The sequence below is a fragment of the Ambystoma mexicanum genome, chromosome 6p (genome assembly GCF_040938575.1).
Source record: "Ambystoma mexicanum isolate Mex_15411 chromosome 6p, UKY_AmexF1_1, whole genome shotgun sequence".
Lineage (NCBI taxonomy): Eukaryota > Metazoa > Chordata > Amphibia > Caudata > Ambystomatidae > Ambystoma > Ambystoma mexicanum.
In genome coordinates this window covers 380752823-380776702 of record NC_090935.1, presented here as the reverse complement: position 1 = coordinate 380776702, position 23880 = coordinate 380752823, and the positions used below count along the sequence as shown (strand labels likewise).

The window sequence follows — 23880 nt, the reverse complement described above, 5'->3', positions numbered from 1 at the left end:
ATAAACCAACGAGCTAGAGCCCAGGCTGTTATCTATATTGGAAATCTGAATAATGTGTTCTGTATCAAACATATATTTTTAAATTTTCAACAAAAATCATTTTAACTTGGTAAAGCCGAGATTAGAGGTATCAAATCCCACTTGTGCTTCAGGAAAGCAATAAAAACGATGCTGTTTGTATAAACCCCACTTGGGCCCTGTCAACTGAATAACCGCTGTAATGTCAAACGTCCTTTTTTCCAAGGCTAGGGGTAGGTTAGATCTTGCTGTAACCTCCTCGATCTACCCCTCCTTGCACTGCAACTAAGTCATTATCTTGCAACAGCGCCCCGATGCCTCTGGGCTGTGTGGCGCTTTACAAATGTAAAAAATAAATAAATAAATAAATAAATAAAATGTGTTGCAGCGTTAGCCTTGCTAACGTCATCCCCAGTTTTTAAAGTTGACTTAAACTCGAACCTTTATTACAGGAAATCATTGTGAAATAATAGAGTTTCATGATGTTTGCCAACTTCAATAAGGGAGAACCTGGGTAATATCAAGGGGAATTTACCTTCCAGTGACGTGTAGGGGGAGAAGTAGCCTATCAAGAACAAGATTGAGCAATTATAAAGTAACTCGCAAGACCTGGGAGAGTTGACATCTTTGTAAAGGGTACGTGGAAATGCATTGAAATGTGATTCAATGCTTGTCAACTGCCAGTTTGTAAGCATTGCACGTGTTGATCAATAAGTGAATTGAGGAACTGGGAGATAAATTGATTGACTCACGCACTGCACATTATTTAAAAAAAAGACAGCTGGTGCATTCATGTATTGCTAATACTCGTGTACTGTACAAAATAAATCTTTTAGGATAATAAACTGCACGTATACTTTAAAGAGTAGGTTGTTGATTTATTTGTGTCGCTGTCTCACTCCATAAAATATATCTTTTAGGATTCAAATTGCACATGCACTTTATAGGATTGTATATCTATGCATTCATTTGCTGTTGCTGTTCTATTTGAGAAACATGTACAGGCAATGTATAGACTAAGCTGCTGAGGGAACATGAATTGTTCAATACGGTTGCTGTTTATGAATTTGGCAATCCAAGAGCAGGGTCTCTTAGCAATGAATGAAGTTTTGACATTTTAGAGGAGAATTTACTCAAACTGTATAGCGGCTAATGTAACCTTGGTTGGTGTCATACTTTATTTATGTGTGTTACATATGGTTGTGATTGTGATCACATGTTGTGTTTGTATGGACATCTTCTGATACTGAATCAGTAAAATTGAACATTTAGATCAAATGGAGAAATGGGGCTAAAGCCCACGTGCTGTCGTTCCACTGCTGTTTGAAAAGCATATGTTTTTAACAGTAACATATTTTATAACAAACTGCGAAACAGGGAAACTCTTTAATAAATGTAACTAATCAGCACTAAGACAATAGTTATGATAACGTCTCCTGCATAGGCGGAGCCCTGACTTAATAAGAGCACTGGCCTACTCAGAGCGTTGGCGTTATGGACCCATGGCAAAAACACAGCCTCTACATGAATAGAGTCCTGCTATTAGCAGGGTTCTGATACAACCAGGTGCCTACCTTAAGCATAGCCCAACAGTCATGGCATAACAGGAGCACCAATCGATTGCTCGGGATGTGGAGTGGACGGGGTGTTTTGCAGTTTTTGACGGAACTGAACTTCTTTTTTGAGCATAAACATTTTCTTATGGATGGAAAATTCATCAAATGTCTAGAACTGGGCATACGTGTGGCATAGCTTTCTACGGGAAGGAGACTGCACCCTGCACAAGAGTTCTAATAGGATCACTACAATCCAGCAATAATAATAGTAGTGACAAAATTAGGTCATCTTATAAACACACATGTTTAATTATCTACGGGTCCTTGGTATAAGTGAAGCTGAAACATATTCAAAGCAATGGTGCAGTGTAAAACCCTAACCAGGCCCTCCCATAACCAGAACTGTGACATAATAATAGTGCTCTAATCTGAACCCTGGTGCAATGTATATATATGTCAGTGCTATGTTAGATATTTACAGCTTTTTGGATGCATTCGTGGGATAGCTGGAGAAGCAGACCTGTGGTTTGATGGTTGCAGGTCAGAAGTACCCAGTTCCTGAGCACCATTCTGCTCTCTATGAGTTTGGCAGAGAACCTTTGAGGTCTGTTATACACCGGGAAGAGCCCAAAATCTGATCGACTCTAGCACGTTAGGTCTGGTTAGCCACTGAAGTGGAAGAGGGTGATAGGGCTAGAGAGGGAGCCTAGTCATCGCTCAATTAGCATTGATTTTGGAATTGTTAGGCCTGTAGCTGCAATTTGTGGAGGATTTGACTATGTAGTGTAAGGTGGTAGCCGATCTTAGAGGGGAGTTTGTTTAGTGAGGGGAAGAGAGAAGTAGGACTTACTAGGAAAAAACAACCTTTAACCCTGCACTCCTACCAATGTACTCTTGTACATGGGTTCAATTTCACTTTATCACACTGCCACTGCCAATCCCCCCTATCATTCCACATCACTCTTACCCCACTTTTTCAGTCTATCGCAAATAGATGCATTGTTCCCCATGTGGAACAAAAAAGGATCTTCAGATTGGCAGCTGCGGGAAAAGGAGCAGTCTGGATACTCCGCTCATTACCATATGCTGCATGCTAGGCAAGAACTTGGGGTTCAAAGAAAAGACTTCTTGAGGACCACATGCACCACATGCATCCATTTCACCTTTCTTAGTATGTTGATTGGTAAGGCTGCGAAAATACACAATCCTCACTCAAACTGCTCAGGGGATGTGCTCAGTTATCTGCTGTGTTTTTGCCAGGTGGGGAAATGTCCGGGCATGTATTACCCTGTTGGGGCAGGGGCCAGAATCACTGCTCATAGATGTCTTCTGTGCTGTTTCCCACAAGTGTTAAACTCCTCTCGCACAGTACACATAAACGACAGGCCAAAATGAATTTTCTTCCACCCCCAACAGCAACCAGTTTACCAGTTGTTGAGATAGTACCACAATGTCTGTTTCAGGATGATGATGCAACCTTCAGGGGGTTCTTCATGATGAAATGAGGAGCAGATAACAAAGAAGGTGTGAATTCCTCAAAGTGCCTCACAAAATTGGGTGCACCATATGTTGGCCTAAAAGGGAACAGGAAGGGATGCGTGCTGACATTGCAAGAAGTGTATTTAACTGGGGAGGATAGGATGGGCATTTCAATAAAGTCTCCTATCTGAAATCTCTCTGGCGCCTGGAAAATAAGGATTTACATCCAAAGCTTCATGCAACAGCCGAAGGAGGAAACCAGGGCAAGATAATCCTTGACAGAATAGTGGCATCATGTGAGCCTTGCCCTATTGATTCCCACGGCGTATAGAGGCACAGAGCTAACATACTGGGGAAGTATAGCCTGGGCATAATATCAAATCAGCTTAGTGTGTTGTAAATATGACAAGTCTCAGAGTTCATTCCTACGAATGACCTCTTTTTTCAATTGTCAATGTGTCACAAAATATTCAGCATTGTGGGGTGAGTTAATGGCCCACTGTGGAGATGCATGTAACCTGCAGGTCAATGGATGAAATCTTGGCAGGACAACAGAAACTGCTATGTATGCTTTTAATGATCAGTGCTAATACTGCATAGCTAAAATCTATTTAATTAATACACTTAGAAATATGAAAGTCTGTTATCCCTTCCTAGGTTCTAATCAATAACCCCGAGTTATAGATTGGTTTCTTCAGAAAATCCATAAATATGCCAGGCAAGACATTATCTTACCAAAGCTAAGACAGAGAGAGATGGGGTTGGGTGATGTATTCATCATTTATGTAACACATACCACCAACACAATTAAGGAAGGAAGGAATTAATTTCTGTATTGCGACTTTTGGCAATTTTCAAATCTTTTGTGAAAGGTATTTTAGTGGAAAAAACATTTGAAGTTAATGAAAGACAATTATGGCACCATGTAACAAACAGAATGGCAACGTAGTACTTTAAAAAAATATGAACATTCTCCAAATGATTATTACTTATTTCATCATCTCCAGAAGTATGGAAGCCTGAGTCAAGCATACCAATCACGTTAGCGACCCTGTTCCAGAATGACTGTCCTTTCAGTTCATGCTTTATCGACATGTAATATTATCTAACACACTTCTGTGCAGCTTTCACTAACTGAAGGACAAACATTGCAGATGTTTTCTCTAGTCGAGAGTTTCAGTGGTACTAGCATGCAATATTCAATCACCACATTTGAAATTATATACCTCAAGTCTACAAAGGTTATTGCCCTCATAAGGATGAAAGGTTCATCCAGGCACACCTGTCACATGGCTAACCCCAGGCCTATGAGCCTTTGAGATTAACTGCCTGTTATGACCCTCAGACTTTCAATATTTTCAATTTCAGCAGAACTGGTTTTACTACCCTGAAAAGGGTACAGTGCTGAGTCCAGCACAAGTGAGATGCCACAGACTCACTCACAGAAAACAAGGATTAACACAGATTTCTGCATTTTACATACATTTCATATTATCCAACTCAGTGTTATTCCTTTGATTCCTTCAAAGTGGGCAAGGCTAAGTCAGGCAACTCCTTCCTGGTTCTATCAGATATTCAGAGGTTCTAGACTCATGTGAAATATTCTTGTTTAAGATTATCCACATTGATGGTTATGATTATATTTATGTATTTATTTATTTAGTTATTTGTATCGCGCACAAAGCCCAAAGGCAGCTAGGCGCTGTCAGTTGCATAAGGATACGGTTACAGGAAGTTACATGATAACACCTTAGTTATATCTTACATGAATGATATGACATTAAATTTGTTACATATTTACAAATGTTAACAGTTATGAGGATACCAAATAATGTTAAGTATTTACACAATTTACAGAATTTACACTTTTGCACATTGTTACATTTCCTCTTTACATCATGACTTCTAGTCATAAAATTGAGTGGGGAAGTCAGTCCTAAAGAGTAATGCTTTTAAGTTTTTTCTGAATGACCAGAAGGATGTGTCATTTCTTAGTTGGGTAGGGAGGGCATTCCACAAGCTAGGTGCTATTACTGGGAAGCTTGAACCTCCTATTTTCTGACTTCTATAACTAGGGACAGTAGGCAGATTTGTGTAGGCAGACTGGGTAGGTCTATTAGATTGGGCTTTACTGATATGGTTGCTAAGGTATTTGGGAGCTTTATTTATGATGCATTCATGGGTTATTGTCAAGATTTTAAATTTGATCCTATCATGAACCGGAAGCCAATGGATGCTGCTTCTAGTGGAGGAGATGTGTTCATTCTTAGGTATATTCGGGGCAGCTTTTATGGCATTGTTCTGAACTACTTGCAATTTTTTGATGTTTCTAATGCTTTTTCCAGCGGAAAGTGAATTACAGTAATCGATCATGGACAATAGACAAGGCTCTAGCCAGGGTGAAGGAGTTGTTTGAGGAAAGCAAGGGTCTGCTTGCACTTATCAATTTAGATGTATAGGCTGCAGAGGAAACAACACCGTTGTTGACCTGACTGTTTCGAGTGAGAGATGAGTCTAGATCCCTAAGGTTTTTATTTCGTTGGCCACCGGGATGGTATTGCCATCGATGATAAATGCTTTGTATGGTGTTGGGAGGTTACACGGTTTGGTTTGGTTTCCAATGATGATAAGCTCAGTCTTATCATCATTGAGGCATAGTTCATTAATAGCCATCCAAGCTTGGATTGCAGTGTAGATTTTATTTAAGTTTTTGGAGTCTGTGTCATAACATCCAGTGATCGGAATGAGTATTTGGGTATCATCTGCACAGTTTGTATAAGAGATGCCAATTTTATCAAGTTTGTCGAACAAGAGCTTAGTGAAAGCATTGTATAGGGTGGGAGAAACACACAAATCTTGTGGCACATCAATAGTCACAGGGATAGGGGGGGGCTGCTGGGGTGTCCGAGAAGACACTCATAGTCCGATTGGATAGGAATGATTAAATCCATTTGATGGAATCTTGGGAGAATTGGGCAGCAGTTCCAAGGGGTTCGCATGAAATATCATGATTGACCAAATCAAAAGCTGCTGGAAGATCAAGCAGGAGGAGAATACACAATTTCCCTTTATCATTGAATTGGCCCATTTGTGTGTTCAGATTGAGTAGGGCTGTCTCAGTACCATGACAAGGTCTGAAGCCTGATTGTCTTAGGCCCAGAAGGTGATTGTCTTCTAGAAACGTTTTGATCAGCAGGTATGCTTCACGATCGAGTATTTTAAGTAAGAAAGGTACTGTGATGATGGGGCGAAAATTAGTAGGGATATTAGGGTTTAGTGTAGGTTTTTTTTAGCAAGGGTAGAACACAATCAGTTTTTAGATCTTTCAGAACTGTATTGGTGGCAAAGGAGTGGCAAAGGAGTTATTGATGAGACTGGTAATAAATGGTGCCAGTTCAATCACACAATCTTTTACTAAGGTTGCAGGACAAATGTCCACTTTGTATCTGGAAGGTTTTAGGCATTGATGATATTAACGATATCTAAGTTGGAGGGTGGAGTGAATGAAAATTTGGGAACCTTAAGGGTCTCCAGTGTAGAAGGTGTATTTAGAGAAGTTTGGGTAAGGCCTACTGTGGATTTTTTAAGTTATATTTTTAGTTGTAATAGTGAGATTTTATCAGCTAAGGCATTTTGAATGTTGGAGCACCATAATTCGTCTTTAACAGTGTGATCTAGTGAGGGTGCAGGTGATTCCAGTTCACGTAAAATAGAGAATAACTCTCTGGTGTTTGATTGGGCATTAGAGATTCTCTGGTTGTAGACATCGCTTTTAGATTTAATGACCTCTTTCTTGTAATTGTTGGCTAAGGTTTGGAATAGACTTTTACTTGCTTGAGTTGGTGATTTTAGCCATTTGTTTTCAGCCAATCTTTTTAAGGCATGCAGGGCTTTGAGTTCCGGGGTAAACCAAGGGTTGATATGTGCCGGAGGTTTGGCTTTTTTATTTTTAGTGGGGCAACTTAATCAATCGCTTCAGTCATGATTTCATTGTATTGTCTGACTAGGGTTGAGGGGTCGCTATTCAAATAAGTTGATTCGAGGATCGGGGTGAGGAAAGGTAGTATGTTGTCTCTAGTGATGTTTTAGGAATTTCTGGAGGGAACCGAGGGTGTTATGGATGGCTGTTTCAGGTTTTTGGTGCTAATAGCGGTGGTAAATATAATGATTTTGCGATCTGACCAAGGCAATGAATTATTAGATTGGATTTTGGTAATATATTTGGTGTCAGCTAGCCAATCTAAGGTGCATCTTTTTTCATGCATGGGTGCAGAGATCTTATGTGTGAATCCTTGGGCCTCCATAGAATTGGCTAGGAGACCTGCATGTATGTCTAGTGGGTCGTTCAGGCCAAGATTGAAATCACCCATGATGATCACTTTGGAGTGGGGTTTCATGTAACGTGCTAAAAGTGTGGTGTTGTCATTTTTAAAGGTGGAGATAGAGCCCGGGGCTCTGTAGACGATGTGAAGTGTGAGAGTGCAGCTAGGTGTAAGGGACATTTTTAGGGAGATGACTTCTCCTGTAGTGCATGAGAGTGCAGAGGAGATTCTTATGTTCTGGGCATTTTTAGCTATTAGGGCTACTCCTCCACCTCTTGTAGAAGTTCTATCTTTTCTGTAGATAGTGTAGCCTTCACTGATAGCTAGGGAGAGAAGGGGTCCTGAGGCTGAGTGGAGCCAAGTTTCAGATACTGCTAGGTAATCTAGGCTGTTCGTTTTTATTGTGTCTGCTATGTCCAAGGCATGGGCCGTGATGGATCTGGCCTTGGTGAGCGCACCTTTGAGTACGATGTTAGTGTTAGATGAGTGCTTGGTAAGGGTGCTTTCCATGTGTTTGGCATCATTAGCTGTGTAGGGCATGGATTGTGTGGGAGTAAGGGCGTTGGGTTCTTTTGCTTGGTCTAGGCTGTTATTGTGGGCGCTATGGGCGATAATGATTTTTGTAGAGGGAGCTGGGTGGGTATTTGTAGTTTGCTCGATCGTATTTGGCCAGAGCGAGAAGATGGTCTGAATCTTCTTTTGAAGCCTGTAATTGGACGTGAGTGCCGCGATACGGGTGTCGTTTGTTTTTCGGATAGCGAAGATAAAACTGTATTAGGGTAACTCTGCATTGTCCTTGTAGATAGGAGGTAGAGCCTTGTGGGTCCATCTGGTTGCAGTGAGGTGGATGGAAGGTGATTAGGTTGTTGGTAGGGTTTTACAGTCTCCATGTGGAGTGAGAGCTTATTAGTAGAAGGTGGGTGGAGGGGGAAAGGCGTGGTTTTGTTGAGGAAGGGAGTAGGGCATGGGATGGGGTGGTGGCCCGCGCAACGTAGGCAGGCTAGTCCCTTTACTTTTTGGATGTATGCACCAGCAGAACATAATTCGTCCATGGCAGGACTGAAGTATAGTGGTGTTTCCATGAGCATGCAGGCTGCTAATGGTAGCAATATTGTAAGCATGGCCGCTAGGCTGTGGGCTGACATAACATTGACTATAAGGATACTATTTCCCAGGGCAAATTATTGGCCAAGTATCGATAATACTCTAAAGTCAGGAGTCACAGTATAGATATGCATTTGTTAATACCATGCAAAGTAATGGACCCTGCATGAGCAACTATGTATACAAAAAGCACATTACAGTATATAAGGGAGAAACATATTTATGCATGCTGCAAAAGACTAAAATGTGGTGGGCCGTTCTAAAATATTAGCAATGAAAAATAAGTAGAATATGTAACATCATGCCTATAAGAAAATCTACGAAGGCTAGTGAGTTTGCAGGGTTATACAATGTTAGGCTGGGTGCCGGGTGTTACATAAGCATTGGCAAAGGAGAGGTATCGTAGTGCAGTAACAAGTACAGTAGTGCGAACAGTCTTTGGATTGTGATAAATTAGATACAAGTGTCTCAAGTTCATATAGTGGCTGTCGCACAAAGGTCAAGTGTAACAAATGTACATACATGGGGTAACGGAGAGATGTGCGTGCAGAGGCGGTAGCAAGTGGATGTAGGTCATGGGTAGCAGGTGAGACAGGAACAGCAGCTTGTGTGCAGAAGAGTGTGCAGGATGAACAAGCTGACAAAAGTTAGACAGGCAGACGGTACCACTGGTACATACACTGTATGCTGTCAGGGAAACTCGCGGTGCGGATGTAGAAGGTAGATTCTCACTGAGGAGCAGGAGACAGGTACTGAAGGCGTGGATATGTGACTTACAGTCCTTGCGTGAATAATGGGGACAATTGGCTTGTGCAGTGAATCTAATTACTGCAGGTTTAGAGAATCAGTTTATGCACATGGGAGCACACCTTGTGTGTAAAACGCGGCAGGGCTGCGGCGTCCCACGGTGAACAGCGGCAAACAAGGCCTTTAGTGCGGGCCTTCGGAGGAGGGCTGGCTTAGCCTTCCAGCTAAGGGATTGGATGGCTAAAAGCAGCTTCTGCTCAATCACAATCACTGGTGGTGCAGCCAGGGGGAGTTAGCACTGCGGTGCGAACAAGTCGCCCATATTGGAATGCATTTCTAGAGAGCTGCAACATCCAGAATGTGGTTACTCGAAGCAGGGATGGCATAAAGAGGAATTATTTCACTGATCTTGTATCCGTAGATCAAACGTGTTGTGGCGGTCAGTTTCCGTTATATTATTTGCAAAAAACGGAGGGCGTACAGATATGCACATGTCTTTAACAGCACCGCTGCAGTTGCCCGCGTGGTTTTACCTGCTGATTCTGAGCCACGAGATGACACTGGCTCCAGCCAGGTGCTCCAGGGCGCAGGGGCTCCTTCGTGATGGGGGTCTATGTGGATAATGGCGGGCCTTAGTGTGGGCCTGAACGATTGTGTTAGGCCATTTAACATGTGACTGATCACCCTAATCCTGCTGGACTTGAAACATGTACTTGCCTGGATTGTTACTACCCCATTTAAATTATAGAGTGCCTTCCTGCGACATGTGACATACTCTGCCCCGCACATGCTAACATTTATGTCTCACCATTTCCTAAAATCCACCTAAATTGTATTTATTTTACAAACCTTAAGGATAAGATGCTGATTTCTGAACACCCGAAATGCGCCTGGCTCTGCCCCAATAAAACTGGCCATTCAGAGTTATGGCGTGATCCCGAAATCTACATGGTTTAGAATTCCTTATACCAACGATCCTCATTTATTAACGTTTACAGTGTCGAAAGGTCGTACAGATATGGATTTCCTAAAAACCATCTAAGTTGTAATTTTGTTATAACCCTGAAGGATAAAATGCTGAGTTCCTTATATCAATTATCCTCATTTTACACATTTATAATTATGAAATGTGGAGGCATATAATCATGGTAGGTGCCTGCCACTTTCCCAGTTATGATGGTTTTCACAGGTACTGTCCTGTCATGACATCTTCCTTTTTAATAATGCCCACTTCTCTTGTGTTTTTTACCAAGCTGACAAGGAAGAAAGACTTTCGCTCAGTAACTTGACATGTGCGAGCCTGATATGAGGGTTCCCCACTTCACTGCAGCCCATTTCAAATGTACGTATTTAGTTAATTTCGAGAGATGGAAGGATGGCTCAGTCACAACTGACATGGTACTGTTCGCCAAATCTGCTGGGCTTGAAATATCATTGGTAGTACGAAAGTGATCAATCTTGGGTGCCAAAATGTTTGATTAAGGCAAACTCATAATGTGAGCTGCGTGTTGTACGGAGGAGCGAGATTGCTGCAACACCATTGGAAACTTTAAAAAAGCTTACCCACAAGCAGAGCGACGCAGAGTGCGTCGAGTGGGCGAAGGTGCAGATTGAGGCAGCATTGGTGAAAAACAGTATGTGATGAACAATTCCAGTAGCTGCGTGTTGCAAAGAGGAGCGAGATTGCTGCCTGCAACACCATTGGAAACTTTAAAAAGCTTGCCTACAAGCGGAGCAATGCGGAGTGCGTCGAGTGGGCTAAGGTGCAGTTTCAGGCAGTGTTAGTGAAAAGCAGCATGTGAGGAACAACTCAAGTAGCTGTCTGTTGCACGGAGAAGCAAGATTACTGCAACACCATTGGAAACTTTAAAAAAGGTTTCCTACAAGCAGAGCGACGTGGTGTGCGTTGAGTGGGCTAAGGTGCAGTTTGAGGCAGTTTGAAGCGAGGAGGCACCTGAGTATTAATATCTGCACTATGAAGTAATAACTATAACTGTCACTTCACAGCTTTTTTCTTTGGTTTTTGGTTATACTGAGTGGAGGGAACTGCAGAATATTTTTTCGGCTCCAATAAATTATTCTGTACGACGTGAGCTAATAATCTCCTGGATTAACGCATACGCTTTTGAGCAGCTAGTTTAAACGGTGCACAGTTACTGTACTTAGAAGCAGCTAAGCCATGTTCCTTTATTAAAGTTGCAAGCAAAGAAACTGAAGCGTCTCCCTCAAATGAATCTGTTACTCTAATAAGTCTACCAACAGAAAAAGTAGTGGAGGTTGCACCTATGGCAGGGAAAATGACAGCGTTGTTCCCCACAAAAACTGTCAGTGCGGATAATGGACTGTCCTCTGAAATAATTGTGACATCCTACCCCAATGTCGAATATCGAAGAGGATCCATATTGTTGCCTTCTATTGAAAATGATCACTCGCTGTTGAATTTATGCTATACTTTGCAGAGAGAGTCTTTGGGTGGTTGTGGGTTATTGACACAATCAGATTTGTTATCTACAAGCAATCAAGCAGGGCCCTTTGCCCATATTGTATCATAGACATTTGAAAACCCCTGATTTAGAAATCTACCTAACTGATGCAATAGGTAGCTCAGAAATGCTGAATTACATTTAAGCTTTGAATACGTTATTGGCTGAGGTTACTGAAATAGTAGTGGCCACTAAGTCTCTATTGCAATTATGTTCAAAAATATGTAATGTATGCAGTTGGTCGTGTAGGTGACGTGATTTTAATGACTAGTGATGTGGATATGGAATATGAATTGATTAGCATCCTCCATACGCCAATCGGTACTTCTGATTCTGGAAAGGGTCCATGTGAAGATGATTTAATAATACTTGAACTCGTAATTACTTTGCAATCTGAGGAAACCAAAAGTTTTAAACAAAATGATACTGCCTAATCTGGAGATAACAAATAGCCCAGAAGTATCAGCAGCCCAAATTAGGAAGTGCAACAAAACAGGTCTGCAAAGACAAAGAAAAAGACAGTGAGGTATAACAATTTAAAAAAAACATGACACAACTGTGAGATCTCAAATAGCAATACAAATTGGTAAAGCTAGTTTGCTGCAGCAACAAAAACTGCAGCAATATAGGACCAGTGAGAACAATAATGTTATTAATTATGTAAAAAATAATGTCAGTAAACAGGGGCTTCTGGAAAGGTGGCTGGGGACAAAAAAATCAGAACCAGACCGATCTTGTAGTCTAGTAAGTGAGGTGGAGAATGATTCCTGTAACATTGATTCAGAATCATTTACCAGTAATGGGGAGTAGACTGTAACTGGAAATGCTATGATAGCTAATGCAACAACATCACAATTAATAGTTGGTGGCAGATCTCCTGATACTAGAGTTAAATTTAATACGTTTAATGTATCCAAAATCAAGATATTTGAACCTCTAGTTAAGGCATTAAGCCCGTTTATAAAAAGAAGCAAGCTGATGTACATCTTCCATGGAAATGCCAAATTGGCTATGATTTCATCCAACAACATATCTTTTGAATTGCCAAAGGAGAAAGTGAACAAAATTGGGCAGTTGTACAATTTGTATCTCCCTTATTTGTTGAATGTATTTTATTGTATGCTGCTGAGATTGCGACTATGGGTTTTGACATTTCTCCATTGCAGACAATTGACGCTGACTTAGAAGCAGACTTGCTATCGAATGTTAACGATCTGTACAATTGGAAAATTGTAAGAATAGATTTGGAACAGGAAATTAAATGATTAGAAGCTAGAATTGATGCTTTTAAAAAGCTATTAAATCAAAATAAATTGGGACCTGCTTCTATGGGCCTTGTTCAGAAACGTTTAATATTGGTTGATGGTCGAGTAAATTATATATCCACAGAGCTATGTTTATTATCATGGAATTCACGTGATTTCAGATCATTCTTAGAACATCATGAACGTCGAAACATATTGTCTAACTCACAATATGCCTGCAAGGGACTCTGTTAATACTGCCTTGTCATATCAATGCCTTTACAATAATTCAGAGAATGGCTTCCAATTCATTCACGACATAATAATGTGATTGCAGTTGTCATACCTGGATTAGATGATAACAGGCACATTAGAATGCTTTTCATCAATTTGTATAATACTACTAGTAGAATAAGAAATAGAAAGCTGCAACATTACATTGATAATGTGCTAAGCCAGAGTGGCTGAAGGTTGATAAAGTTCATAAATATTTTATATTTGGCGACTTTAATACTGCTTGCTATGAAATCGATAATAACAGTTTAATTTTATCCTTAAATAAGCATGAGGGAAATGAGAATTGGTCATCTTTCTTGAATCCATGGAATATGCAATTTTTTAATTCTAACAAAATCTCGCAATCAACGCATTTCTTTACTTGGAGAAGGGGCAATCAGGAGTCACGAATTGCCTACATTTTTGTGTCAAATTCTCTGATGGATAAAGCTACTGATTATAATCACGGTTCACTGATCTTAGTGATCATGCTATATTAGGATGTTTATTACATATTAGCAGGATAACTAGAGAAAATGTTTTATTATGTGAGGTTGGTTGGAACTGCCACTCAAATAGACTTAATTGGTCAGGTAATAATGTGGAACTTTTTAATAGTTTAATAATCCAGAATATTGAAATTAGAAAGTGGTACTGTAGTAATAAGACTGCCTTATATTCTTGGGAAAATTGTGAGGATATTATAGATGAACTCAGAGGGCTAATAAGATCTAAAACAAGGAAGGTGGCTTATCAACATGATGGAAGTGCACTACGTGACAGAGATTGTAATACACAGAAAGATATATCGAGCCACAGTAAGGCTAACTAAGAAAGAAATGGCACATAATATAATAGCTATGAAGAAAGCCATAGACAACCTCAGAACTAAGTATACAAATTGGTTTAAATAGTCTCAATGTAATGCCCAGTGATTGGGGATGTATAAGGTTCTTGGCCAAAAAGACAAAACAAAATTCTGGCATCATGTAGATAAATGTGTGGATGGTGGTCAATCTAATTTGGTTATTCCTATTTCATCTGAAATATTGATAGACTATAATAAAAATCTTTATTATAGAAATGTGTAGTTTATAGGTCAGGTACAAAATATGGTTACCCTTAAGCATGCTAAAGATTGGTATTACACAAGCTGTTTTTTTAATGATATTGAAGACATACATAGAATCATAATGAAGTCTAAATCAAACAGGGCTCCCGGTCCTGATAATATTCCAAATATTGTTATTAAAGCTTAACCTGAATTGTGGGCCCAATTGCTACATGGTATTTTGTCTGATATTGCTGTAACTAGTCTTGTCTCACTTTCATGGAAGAAGGCTACTTTAATCCCCATATAAAAGAGTGTTGCTATTCTGATTCCAGCAACAATAGATTGTTGGCTATTTATGATAGCATATCATAAATGTTTGCTACATGTTTGCTAGAGAACCTCAACTTATGGGCTGATTCAAATACTATACTATCATTTCAACATACTGGATTTGGAAAAAGAATGGGGGCTGTTCACAATATATTTCCATTAACACAGCTGATAAGATCTACTGTTGAGAAGAAGTATACCATGCTGTATATTTGTTTCATGATTACAGCAAGGCATTTGTAATCAAATGCATTAGGGGCTAGGTGGGGAGGGGTGGCATGATGGGGGATAGCTCAGGGCAACCCGTTTATCTTGGAAGCAAGACAATGCAGCACAACACAGGTTTGAATCAAGATCCCGCGCTTATAACCCAATCTCTGGTATTAAGTGCTTTATAAAAGAACAATTATAATTGTAATTTGGTAACTTATACATTACTATGGGGAACATTATTAAAGTGGGGTTGTGCTTACTCCCTTCTGGAAATCATCCAACAACTATATAATAATACTTGTAAGGTTGGATGCAAGAGGGTGGATGTTTTCCGATCTGGTAACCAACCATGGAGTAAAACAAGGATGCGTGTTGGCACCCCTATTGTATAATCTTTTTTTGTCTGATATGCCATATTGCTGGAAAGAATGTAATTGCCATCTATCAGAATTGGGGAATAAACCATTGGAATGTCTATCCTACGCTGATGACACCCCGTTAATGGATAGGATAGCAATTGGGTTACAGCACAGTTTAAATGCCCTTGCTAGATATTCCAAACAAATTGGTCTAACCATTAATCCACATAAATCATGATCATTGGTTGTAACAATAGAAAAGATCAGAACTTTGTTCGAAAGTTTGGAGACCTTGACATTGAAATAGTCAAAGAATACATTTATTTGGGAATACCCAGTAGTGGCGTACTAAGTAATCTTACATAGACTAAACATCTAATGACAATTTGTCTGATTAAATCATCCATAACACATAAAGAAGCATACTGTGTTACAGGCCTTATACAATTGTATAAAAGTTGTATAATCCCAAAGATTCTACATAGGCTTGAATAATTTCTAGCAAAAGAAGAATCATGGTTACATGCACTAGAGGGAAAAACATGGAGGTATTTATTGGGATTGCCTAGATGTGTACCAATTGAGGTGATTAATTGTGAGTTGGGGTTAACACTTCTTTTAACGATGTGAAAAGTGAATCGAGGAGTGTTTTATCTCAAACTGTTGGATTAGGATACAAGCAGAGAGAATGTATTACTTTATTTTTTCGCCAATGGCAAAAGGCTTGGTTCCAAAATGCAAAACTTTTAAGATCTCTGAAACTGAGATTTTTAAATGTTATGATGAAATTGGTTATAAGATAGAGGATCCACTTCTTGTAACCCCAGTAAAAAGAGAATTTAAAGAAAAAGCAAGATTATGGCATAGAAGCTATTTATCACAATACGTGTCCTCAAAATGTAAATACTTGCAATACGTAAGACAAAGGCTCTACTTTCCCCATCCTTTTAACTACCTTGTAAATACTGAAAGCAAAAAGATACATGATTTCATTTTACAAGTGAGATTTAATCAATTGACACACTTTAGAGGTTATGGGAGCATGGATAAAAGTGCCCTGAATGACTAGATTGTGTAGATGATGTGGAACAGATGTGGAAACCATTCGACATATTCTTACTAATTGCCCTATTCTTGAAAATTGGTATACACTTGTGTATAGGTCATTGGTTCATAAATCTTAGAATGTGTAGACAGATCAATTCTGAGGATCATTGTATGATGCAGAATCCATTAAAAGAATTATGGCAGCATTTTATATTTGGCTAAGTTTTTAAAGTTGAGAAGGTATGAGATTTTATGTGCAATGTCTTGTCTGGATTAATTTGGGTAAAGATGTGATTTATGTTTTATTGTAGTACATTTACTGGTGATTGATTTTAATGTATGGTATTATGTGATAAAGGTTTGTAAAAAACCAACATTTTTACAATAAGAAAATTACAAAAAATGTGGCTGATGTGCGACAGCTCTATCACAGTATTGAATCATGTGTAATAAGAAATCTTCCCACACAGCATTACCGACATTAAATATTCTTATGTTACCACTCATAGGGCCTCATTACACGGTAGGCAGTAAGGGTTTACCGGTACCGGTAAGGGCACCGGTACCGGTAAACCCTTACCGCCTTACTACAAGTTCCCTTTGCGGGACCCGACCTTAACGGCTGGTTTTACCAGCCGTTAAAGTAGGGTGCCGCAAAGGGACCTCGGTGCTAATTACGGTACCGCAATTCGCGGTACCGTAATTAGTGCCTTCCCCATTCCCATTATGCCCTATGGGGGCAAAAATGGGAATGGGGAAGGGCCTTGGTGAATGGGGAATTACCGCCCCCGCTCACTTTGGAGTAGGGCGGTAATTCCGCCGACCACCAAGGTGGACACAGTAAAATACCGACGGCAACCATGGCGCTAATAGCGCCATGGTTACCGCCTACTGTGTAATGAGGCCCATGGTAAGTTAAATGGTTGACCCAGCCTTACCAGACATACTACTTTATTCAATCCCTACCAGCTCATCCTTTAATCAATGCCTGCCTGTTATAAAATCCACACATGTATATGTCATAGAAATGCATCCTTACCTGAGTGGAAACCTATCGCTCTTACTCTCATCCTCATCCTCCTCAATCTATCAGTTCTGCATTGTCGTGTTGTTGCCTCATACTCTATCTCTTGCTTCCTACCATCTACTCAATGTTTCTATCCTCTGCTTATGTGTGTGTGTGCGCTTGTGTGTTTCTATGTGTGAACACAGAAAACATGTTAAATATACAAAGTTGAAAGCCATTGTGTTTGACAATGATTGTTTATCTATGGGTTTGTATTTATGTGGTCGTAGTATGTCATATTATTTTCCACGCTATCTTTAATTGCATTTAACACTGTTATCTACAGAAACAAAATTAACTTAACTAAGTTGTGCTACAAGATTTTGATGTGGTCGGGTAACACAGGTTGTCTGGTGTCCCTGCATGTATGGCTTGCTATTGGCCTAATAGCTTTTGTTTCTTTTTCTGTCGGTTAATCCACTGGTTGCATCTGCATGCTTGTTTTAATTAGAAGAATGCAGTTAAAGGCAGCATAATGATGCTACATGCTTGGAAAGCGTGTAACCTTTCTGAGATGCTCATATGCAAATGCTCTTAACAGATCATGAGCATCTCAGAGGTGTTCCATCGTTTCCCAGATTTACTCCAGTTTTAGGCTTTGAGAATCAGGTATAAGACAGCAGGGGCATATCGAGGATGCTTGTGGACATCTTCTACTTTGCTCCAGTGCAAACCTTTGAGAATCAGGTGCGTTATTTACTGTTAGTCAAAAAGTAATTACTAATACCTGAAATACAGTATTTAGAGATTTATTTAAATGAATTTTCAGGCCAGGATCAGCTTTTCTACTGAGAAAAAAGATTGATTTGCATAAGTATGATATTGCATTTTAAGAGAGAGATAACATTTCAACATTTTCATTTGCACGTTGTGTACTTCAGTGATACAAAGATGTATTTGTTCAGCTTAATATTTGAGAAAATGCTGAGCGTGTTTACTTACAGTGTATCCTGTAATGGTACTCGCATGTTGTTTAGGCATCCTCCATTGCACGCTGAGGGCTGTACAGTTGACTGTGGCAAGCTCCACTTCTAAAGGGGGTCCCGGTCTGTCTACCTCGAAATAAAATGAAACTCAATTAGGATTTTCAGTCAAAACCAGTCTATGCGTTTTTATGATTACTTGTTCAAAAGGGCAACCGTTAGTAAATATTTGATGTTGAGGCGGCCTGTTCACACTTCCATTTCTAGAAATTGTTACAATTCTTGTCAAAAATGATATGCCGGTATACTGTAGAATACCATGAGTAGTAGAATGTATAATCCACAGTATAGTGAGATGATAAGTAGATAAAGAAAGTATAACTGCAAATCAATATATTGATGCTATATGCAGAATATGCCTAATTTATGTATTAACAGATAGTTATATTATGTTATGTGATTTGGTCTTATACTGCACACTGCTGCTCTTGGTGCTCAGGTGGACCTGAAATGGAAGGGGGTCTTGGTGGAGCTTTGTTAGTGGGATTGAGAGGGAAAAGCATAAAAGACCTTTGATGTTCTGTTTGAAGCTTCAGTTCAGAAAAATATTGTCTCTGTGTGCTGGTATGTGAAATTTGCTGGTTGTGCTGTGCTTGGTGTGTGGGTGTGTGCAGTTTGTGTGGTTGGATTGGTTTCTTGTTTGCTCTTGTTCGGTGTGTGTAGTTCATTGTAGTTTGCGGTGGTCTTATGTTTTGGTGCAGTAGATGTATGTTTTATATTGTTCAGTGTTTTAGAGTGAGTAAACAGAATATTTGAGAGTTGTTAATGAGTTCATGGACAGTTGCATCGCGTTCTTTCAAATTCAATACATTGGCTAACCCCAAACTCATCCAAATTCAATACATTGGCTACCCTCGAGACACATATGAATTTAGTACCTTGGCTATCCCTGAATTGCCTCCAAATCCAACACACTGATTACCCTCGAATTATATCCAAATTTAACACATTGATCAGTCGCAAACACATCAGAATTCAACACATTGGCCACCCTCAAACACATCTAAATCCAATACACTGGCCATCCTCAAACACACCCAAGCGCAATACCATGTCCACCCACAAAATGTGTGTGCAGCAAAGCACAGCCCATTCACAGTTTCCGAGCACAGTGCAAAACAAGGTAAGTAATACAAGTAGAAAGGTCTTCCTTAGCATAGCATTGGATGTGCTCACAACTTCCTCCGCTTTACCTCTTGCTAGATAGGCATTTATTTGTTGTTTTGTGGTCCATTGTATGCAGGCGTTTCTGGTGTGTGGGTGGTGGTGTTGTGTTCATGGTTCGTTTTTGGATGGTTCATTCTCGTGGATTTCTCTTTGTTAGTGGTGCAAGGAATTTGTCCCTCGTAGTTTTCTTCTTTTTGGAGTGTTTAAGAACCAAGTTGAAGTGATCCTCTGTTATTCGTATTTCTGTTGGGAGTGAGTTCCAGAGTTTCACTGTTATGCAGGAAAACGCTGATCCACCAAATCATTTTGGCAGTATTACTTCGGTTCAAGGTGAATGTCGTTGCTGGATCTTATGGTTTATGCTGGTTTGTAGATGGTGAATTTTTCCTGTATGAATTCTTGAATTCTGCTCCTCGGCCATGGATTGCTCTATTTGTTATGCAGAGTGTTATGAAGACTATTCATTTTTTGACTGGCAACTAATTCAGCGTAATTAGCGCCGGTGTGATGTGTTTTTTTCTGGTGAGTTTAAGGTGTAACCTTGCTGCTGCATTCTGAATTCGTTGTAGATTTCTGAACAGATAATCTGGCCTTCCCGGGTAGATGCTGTTAGCGTAGTCTATTCATGACATGACGAGAGAGATGATGGCAACTGTTCTGTGCGTGAAGGAGAAGAACATAATTATCTTCTTGATCATGTGCATTTGGAAGAAGCATTTCTTAAGTATCGTGTTGACTTGTGGTTCTAGCGTTAGTTCGTTGTTCATTAGAATTCCAAGATTTTTTACCACCTTGGATGGTTCTGGTGAGTTTCCCAGCTTGGTTGGCCATGGTTGTTTGTTTGTTTGTTTGTTTGTTTGTTTGTTTATTGATTTGTAGGGCACACCAAACCCTTAGGTGAATAGGCGCACAACATCACAAGAATACTTAAAGCTTAGTTACAGGTATAGACAGGTACAGAGAGTCATAGTTACAAATGTCGAAAGGTACAGGTAGGAAGCATGCACGTAAACTTACAACTGCAATCATTAGTCTAGTGGTCGTTAAGGGGTAACCAGGTGCAGGTGTTGTGTCTGAAACTGTAATAAGACTGATCCCTTCTGAGCTCAACTGGTAGTACATTCCATTGCTGGGCTGCTTTTACTGGGAAGCTGTTGCCTCCTCCTCCTTTGTCAGGTCATTGCGTGTAATCATGATTTCAGTGTTGTCTGGGATGAGATTACGGCTGTTGGTGGTCATCCATTGGTTAAGTTCATTGAAACAGTCCATTTGTGTTCGAATTTCCTCTTCACTGGTGTTGAAAGTATAGATGATCTGGGTGTCATCGGAGTAGTTGTAGCAGGTGAGGCCATGTCTTTTGATAAGGTCAATTAGGGTTGTCATGTAGATGTTAAGGAGTAACAGTGACAGAGAAGAGCCCTGTGGGACTCCAGATGTTGTTTTCCATGGTATTTATTTGAATTCCTTTCTGTCAGGATTTTGCCAGAGGAGAGTGCTGTCGATGCCAATATCTTCTAGTCTTTTGATGAGAGTGTTGTGGTTGACCGTGTCAAAGGCTGCTGAGAGATCGAGTAGTATTAGTGCTGAGTTTGTGTTCAAGTCTGCGTTGGTCTTTAGATCATCCCAGATAGATAGTAGAGCAGTTTCTTTTTCTCTCATGGGTCTGAAGCCTACTTGTGCCTGATCTAGCAGATGGTTGATTTCCACATATTGCAAGATTTGTTCATAGACATAGCTTTCTAGTAGCTTTGCCGGATATGGGATATTTGAAATTGGTCATAATTTCCTGAAGTTTCTTTAAGGAGTGGTTTTATTTAAGACAATTTAAAGTATTGTGGCGCTGTTCCTTTTGCTATCGAGAGGTTGAAGAGATTTAGATAGTATTCTGCCTATGTTCTCTAGGAGAGGATGCTTTTGAAGACATCTGGTGGGCAGGGATCTGATGGGGAACCTACTCTATTGCTTTTTCTCACCAGGCTATTGAAAGCATCTGTTCAGATTGGGGGAAGGAGGTTTAGTCTGGTCTGTGGCTCCGGTGTTGGCTGGTTGAGATGGTAAGTGGGATTTTTTGGCCTGCTTTCTACAATTTTCAGAATGGTGGGAATTTTGTTCTTAAAATGTTTGGGGAGGTTGACGTTTAGTTTTTGTGTAGGGATTGGTGTATTGTTGCACATGGATGGGTTTCTCATCTCGATTTTGATGTTGAACATTTCTTTTTGGATGTTGCCTGCTCTAGCAATCTGTTCATTGTAATATGTCTTTTTTGCTTTGAGTATTTTGGCTTTTTATAGTCTTATCTGTCTTTGATATGTTTTTTTTGTGTTCGTCATAGCTTTTTCTGCATTCTTGTTCTAGTTTCCTGTATCTTGTTTCAGTGCTTTGAAATGGGGCATGAACCATCTTGCCATTGTTTTCTTTCATGATGGGTTGAAAGGTTTTTCTGGTGCAACGTCATCTATTGTTTTTGTGATCCATTTTAGGATTGTGTCTGTTCTTACCTGTATGGGGGTAACGACTAGGGTGGTGAGTGACGGTTTTGTGGCATCGAGTTTGACGTTTAAGTCCACACTTGTAATGGTTCTCCAAATTATTTTCAAGGTTGTCACATTATTAGGGAGCTTGTCAGGTGTTCTTGCTGGAGATTGCATTACAAAGGGTATAATGAGGCAGCCACTCCAGAGGATTTGCACTGAGGCTGCAGTTGTGAACAGGTTTTTGTTGCCAAATATTGTGTCTAGAGTGTGGCCAGCTGTGTGCATCACTCCTTTTTCCATTTGTCGTAGATGCATTGTTGTTAGTTGGTTGGTTAGTGTTTTGGATGAGTTGATGTCCTTTTCTTCAAAGCAGATGTTGAAGTCCCTGAGGATGATTAGGTTGCCATGTTGGTGACAGCTTCCATGAAGGTGTCTATGAATGTAGCATCATACGTTGGTGGCCTGTAGATGAGTGCAAACGTTATATTGGTTTGAGGGTCTGCAGGTAGGTGTATGCAGTTTGGGACATTTAATGGGTGAGCTGTTATTTTAGGTGGTACTTGTAAGCCATGGTGAGTCCTCTGCCTCTTTTTCATTCTCTGTTGGCTTGCTTGATTTTGAAGTTGTTGGGTAGGCAGTTGTACACTATGACCGTGTAGTTTTGAGTCAGCCAGGTTTGGGTACGGAATAGGTATATCCCTCCATCGCATAGCAACCCGTAGACATCATTTGTGTGCTTGGACATTGATCTGGTGTTGACTAGGTTGCAGTGTAACTCTTTGTTTGGTGTGGTCTGTTTGGTCTTTGGCTGTGTCTTTTGGTGGTCATGTTGGTTTTCATTATTACCGCCAGATTGCATATTTTGGTCTGTGGAATCTGTTTCCTCATTGAGTAGTTTGCTTAGGATCCGAATTGGGTTGATATCTTCTTTGTGGTCTTCTGCTTGTCATGGTTGATAGTGCCTTTGGTTGTGCCAGTTTTATGTGATGAATGGGGTGGTGATGTTGTTTACTTCTGTTTTGTTTCTGTGTGTTTCACATCTTTCCCTTGTAGTCCTGTTATCCTGCTGATGTGCTTAATGTTCTTGAGTGTTGGTGGCTGTCCAAGTGGGTGATGGGTTCATATGTAGGGTGTTAGGTAGAGTTATCATGGTATTGTTGTGGCAAATTGACTTATTTCTGTTTAGGGTGCAGGTGTGTTGTCCATTGGTGTGCATTTATTTCCTGGTGTGGTATTGTGAGATTGTTCCATTTCATTTGCTCTGTTTTGGTTGTTTCTTATGCATTGTTCTTTCCTGGTGCGTGGCATATTGGGAAGTCTACTGTTCTGAGGGTGGGTTTATTCTAGGGGGGACTGTTGAGGGTCTGGCTTCTGGGCACCGGGATATCCCTTAGGTAAGGTGGTCTAGGGGTTATGGGCTAACCCTGGTATCAGTTACTTACTTGGCTGTGTGGTGAAATCTTTCTCTGCAGTAGACTAACTCTGTCTATCTAGGATTAGCCTAGGTGGTAGGTGACTTACTTCGGTGGTCGGAATAGGTTTGGTGGTTGGCTGTATCAGTTGGTCACGGACAGTAGGGGGAGTTCTTCCACTGCCTCAGACTAACTCAGCCTTTCTGGGATTTGCCTAGGTGCTAGGTAACTAACTTCGGTGATCGGGATTGGGTTTGGCGGTTGGTTATGGTATGGTAATGTTTATTTACATAGCACAGTGTATCGGGTTCACAGTAAGGATAGCTTCCCTGTGGTGTACCATGGTTTGATCTTCCCTTGAGGGTTCCTGTGTGGCTGTCTCTTTGTGTGGGGTCTTCAAGTTTACATAGAGGGAGTTGTATTGGGTTGTCAGTGGAGGGGGCCTCCCTGTGGGAATTTGGGTTTGATCTTCCCTTGTGGGTACCTGTGGTTTTGTAATTGTATGGGATTCACAGTTGCGAAAGCCTCCCAGTGGTTCCCTGGGTT

At 40.3% G+C, this 23880-nt stretch overlaps 1 protein-coding gene across 2 annotated transcripts in view; it reads right to left on the bottom strand.

The window, feature by feature from the left end:
- The window catches only part of EGFLAM (EGF like, fibronectin type III and laminin G domains), a 674079-nt gene that overhangs the window by 552091 nt on the left and 98108 nt on the right, over positions 1–23880 (bottom strand). For both annotated transcript variants that reach the window (XM_069627154.1, XM_069627153.1), the window contains exon 2: positions 18241–18350. In XM_069627154.1, the coding sequence (XP_069483255.1) occupies positions 18241–18350 (110 nt within the window). The remainder of the gene's footprint in view (positions 1–18240; positions 18351–23880) is intronic.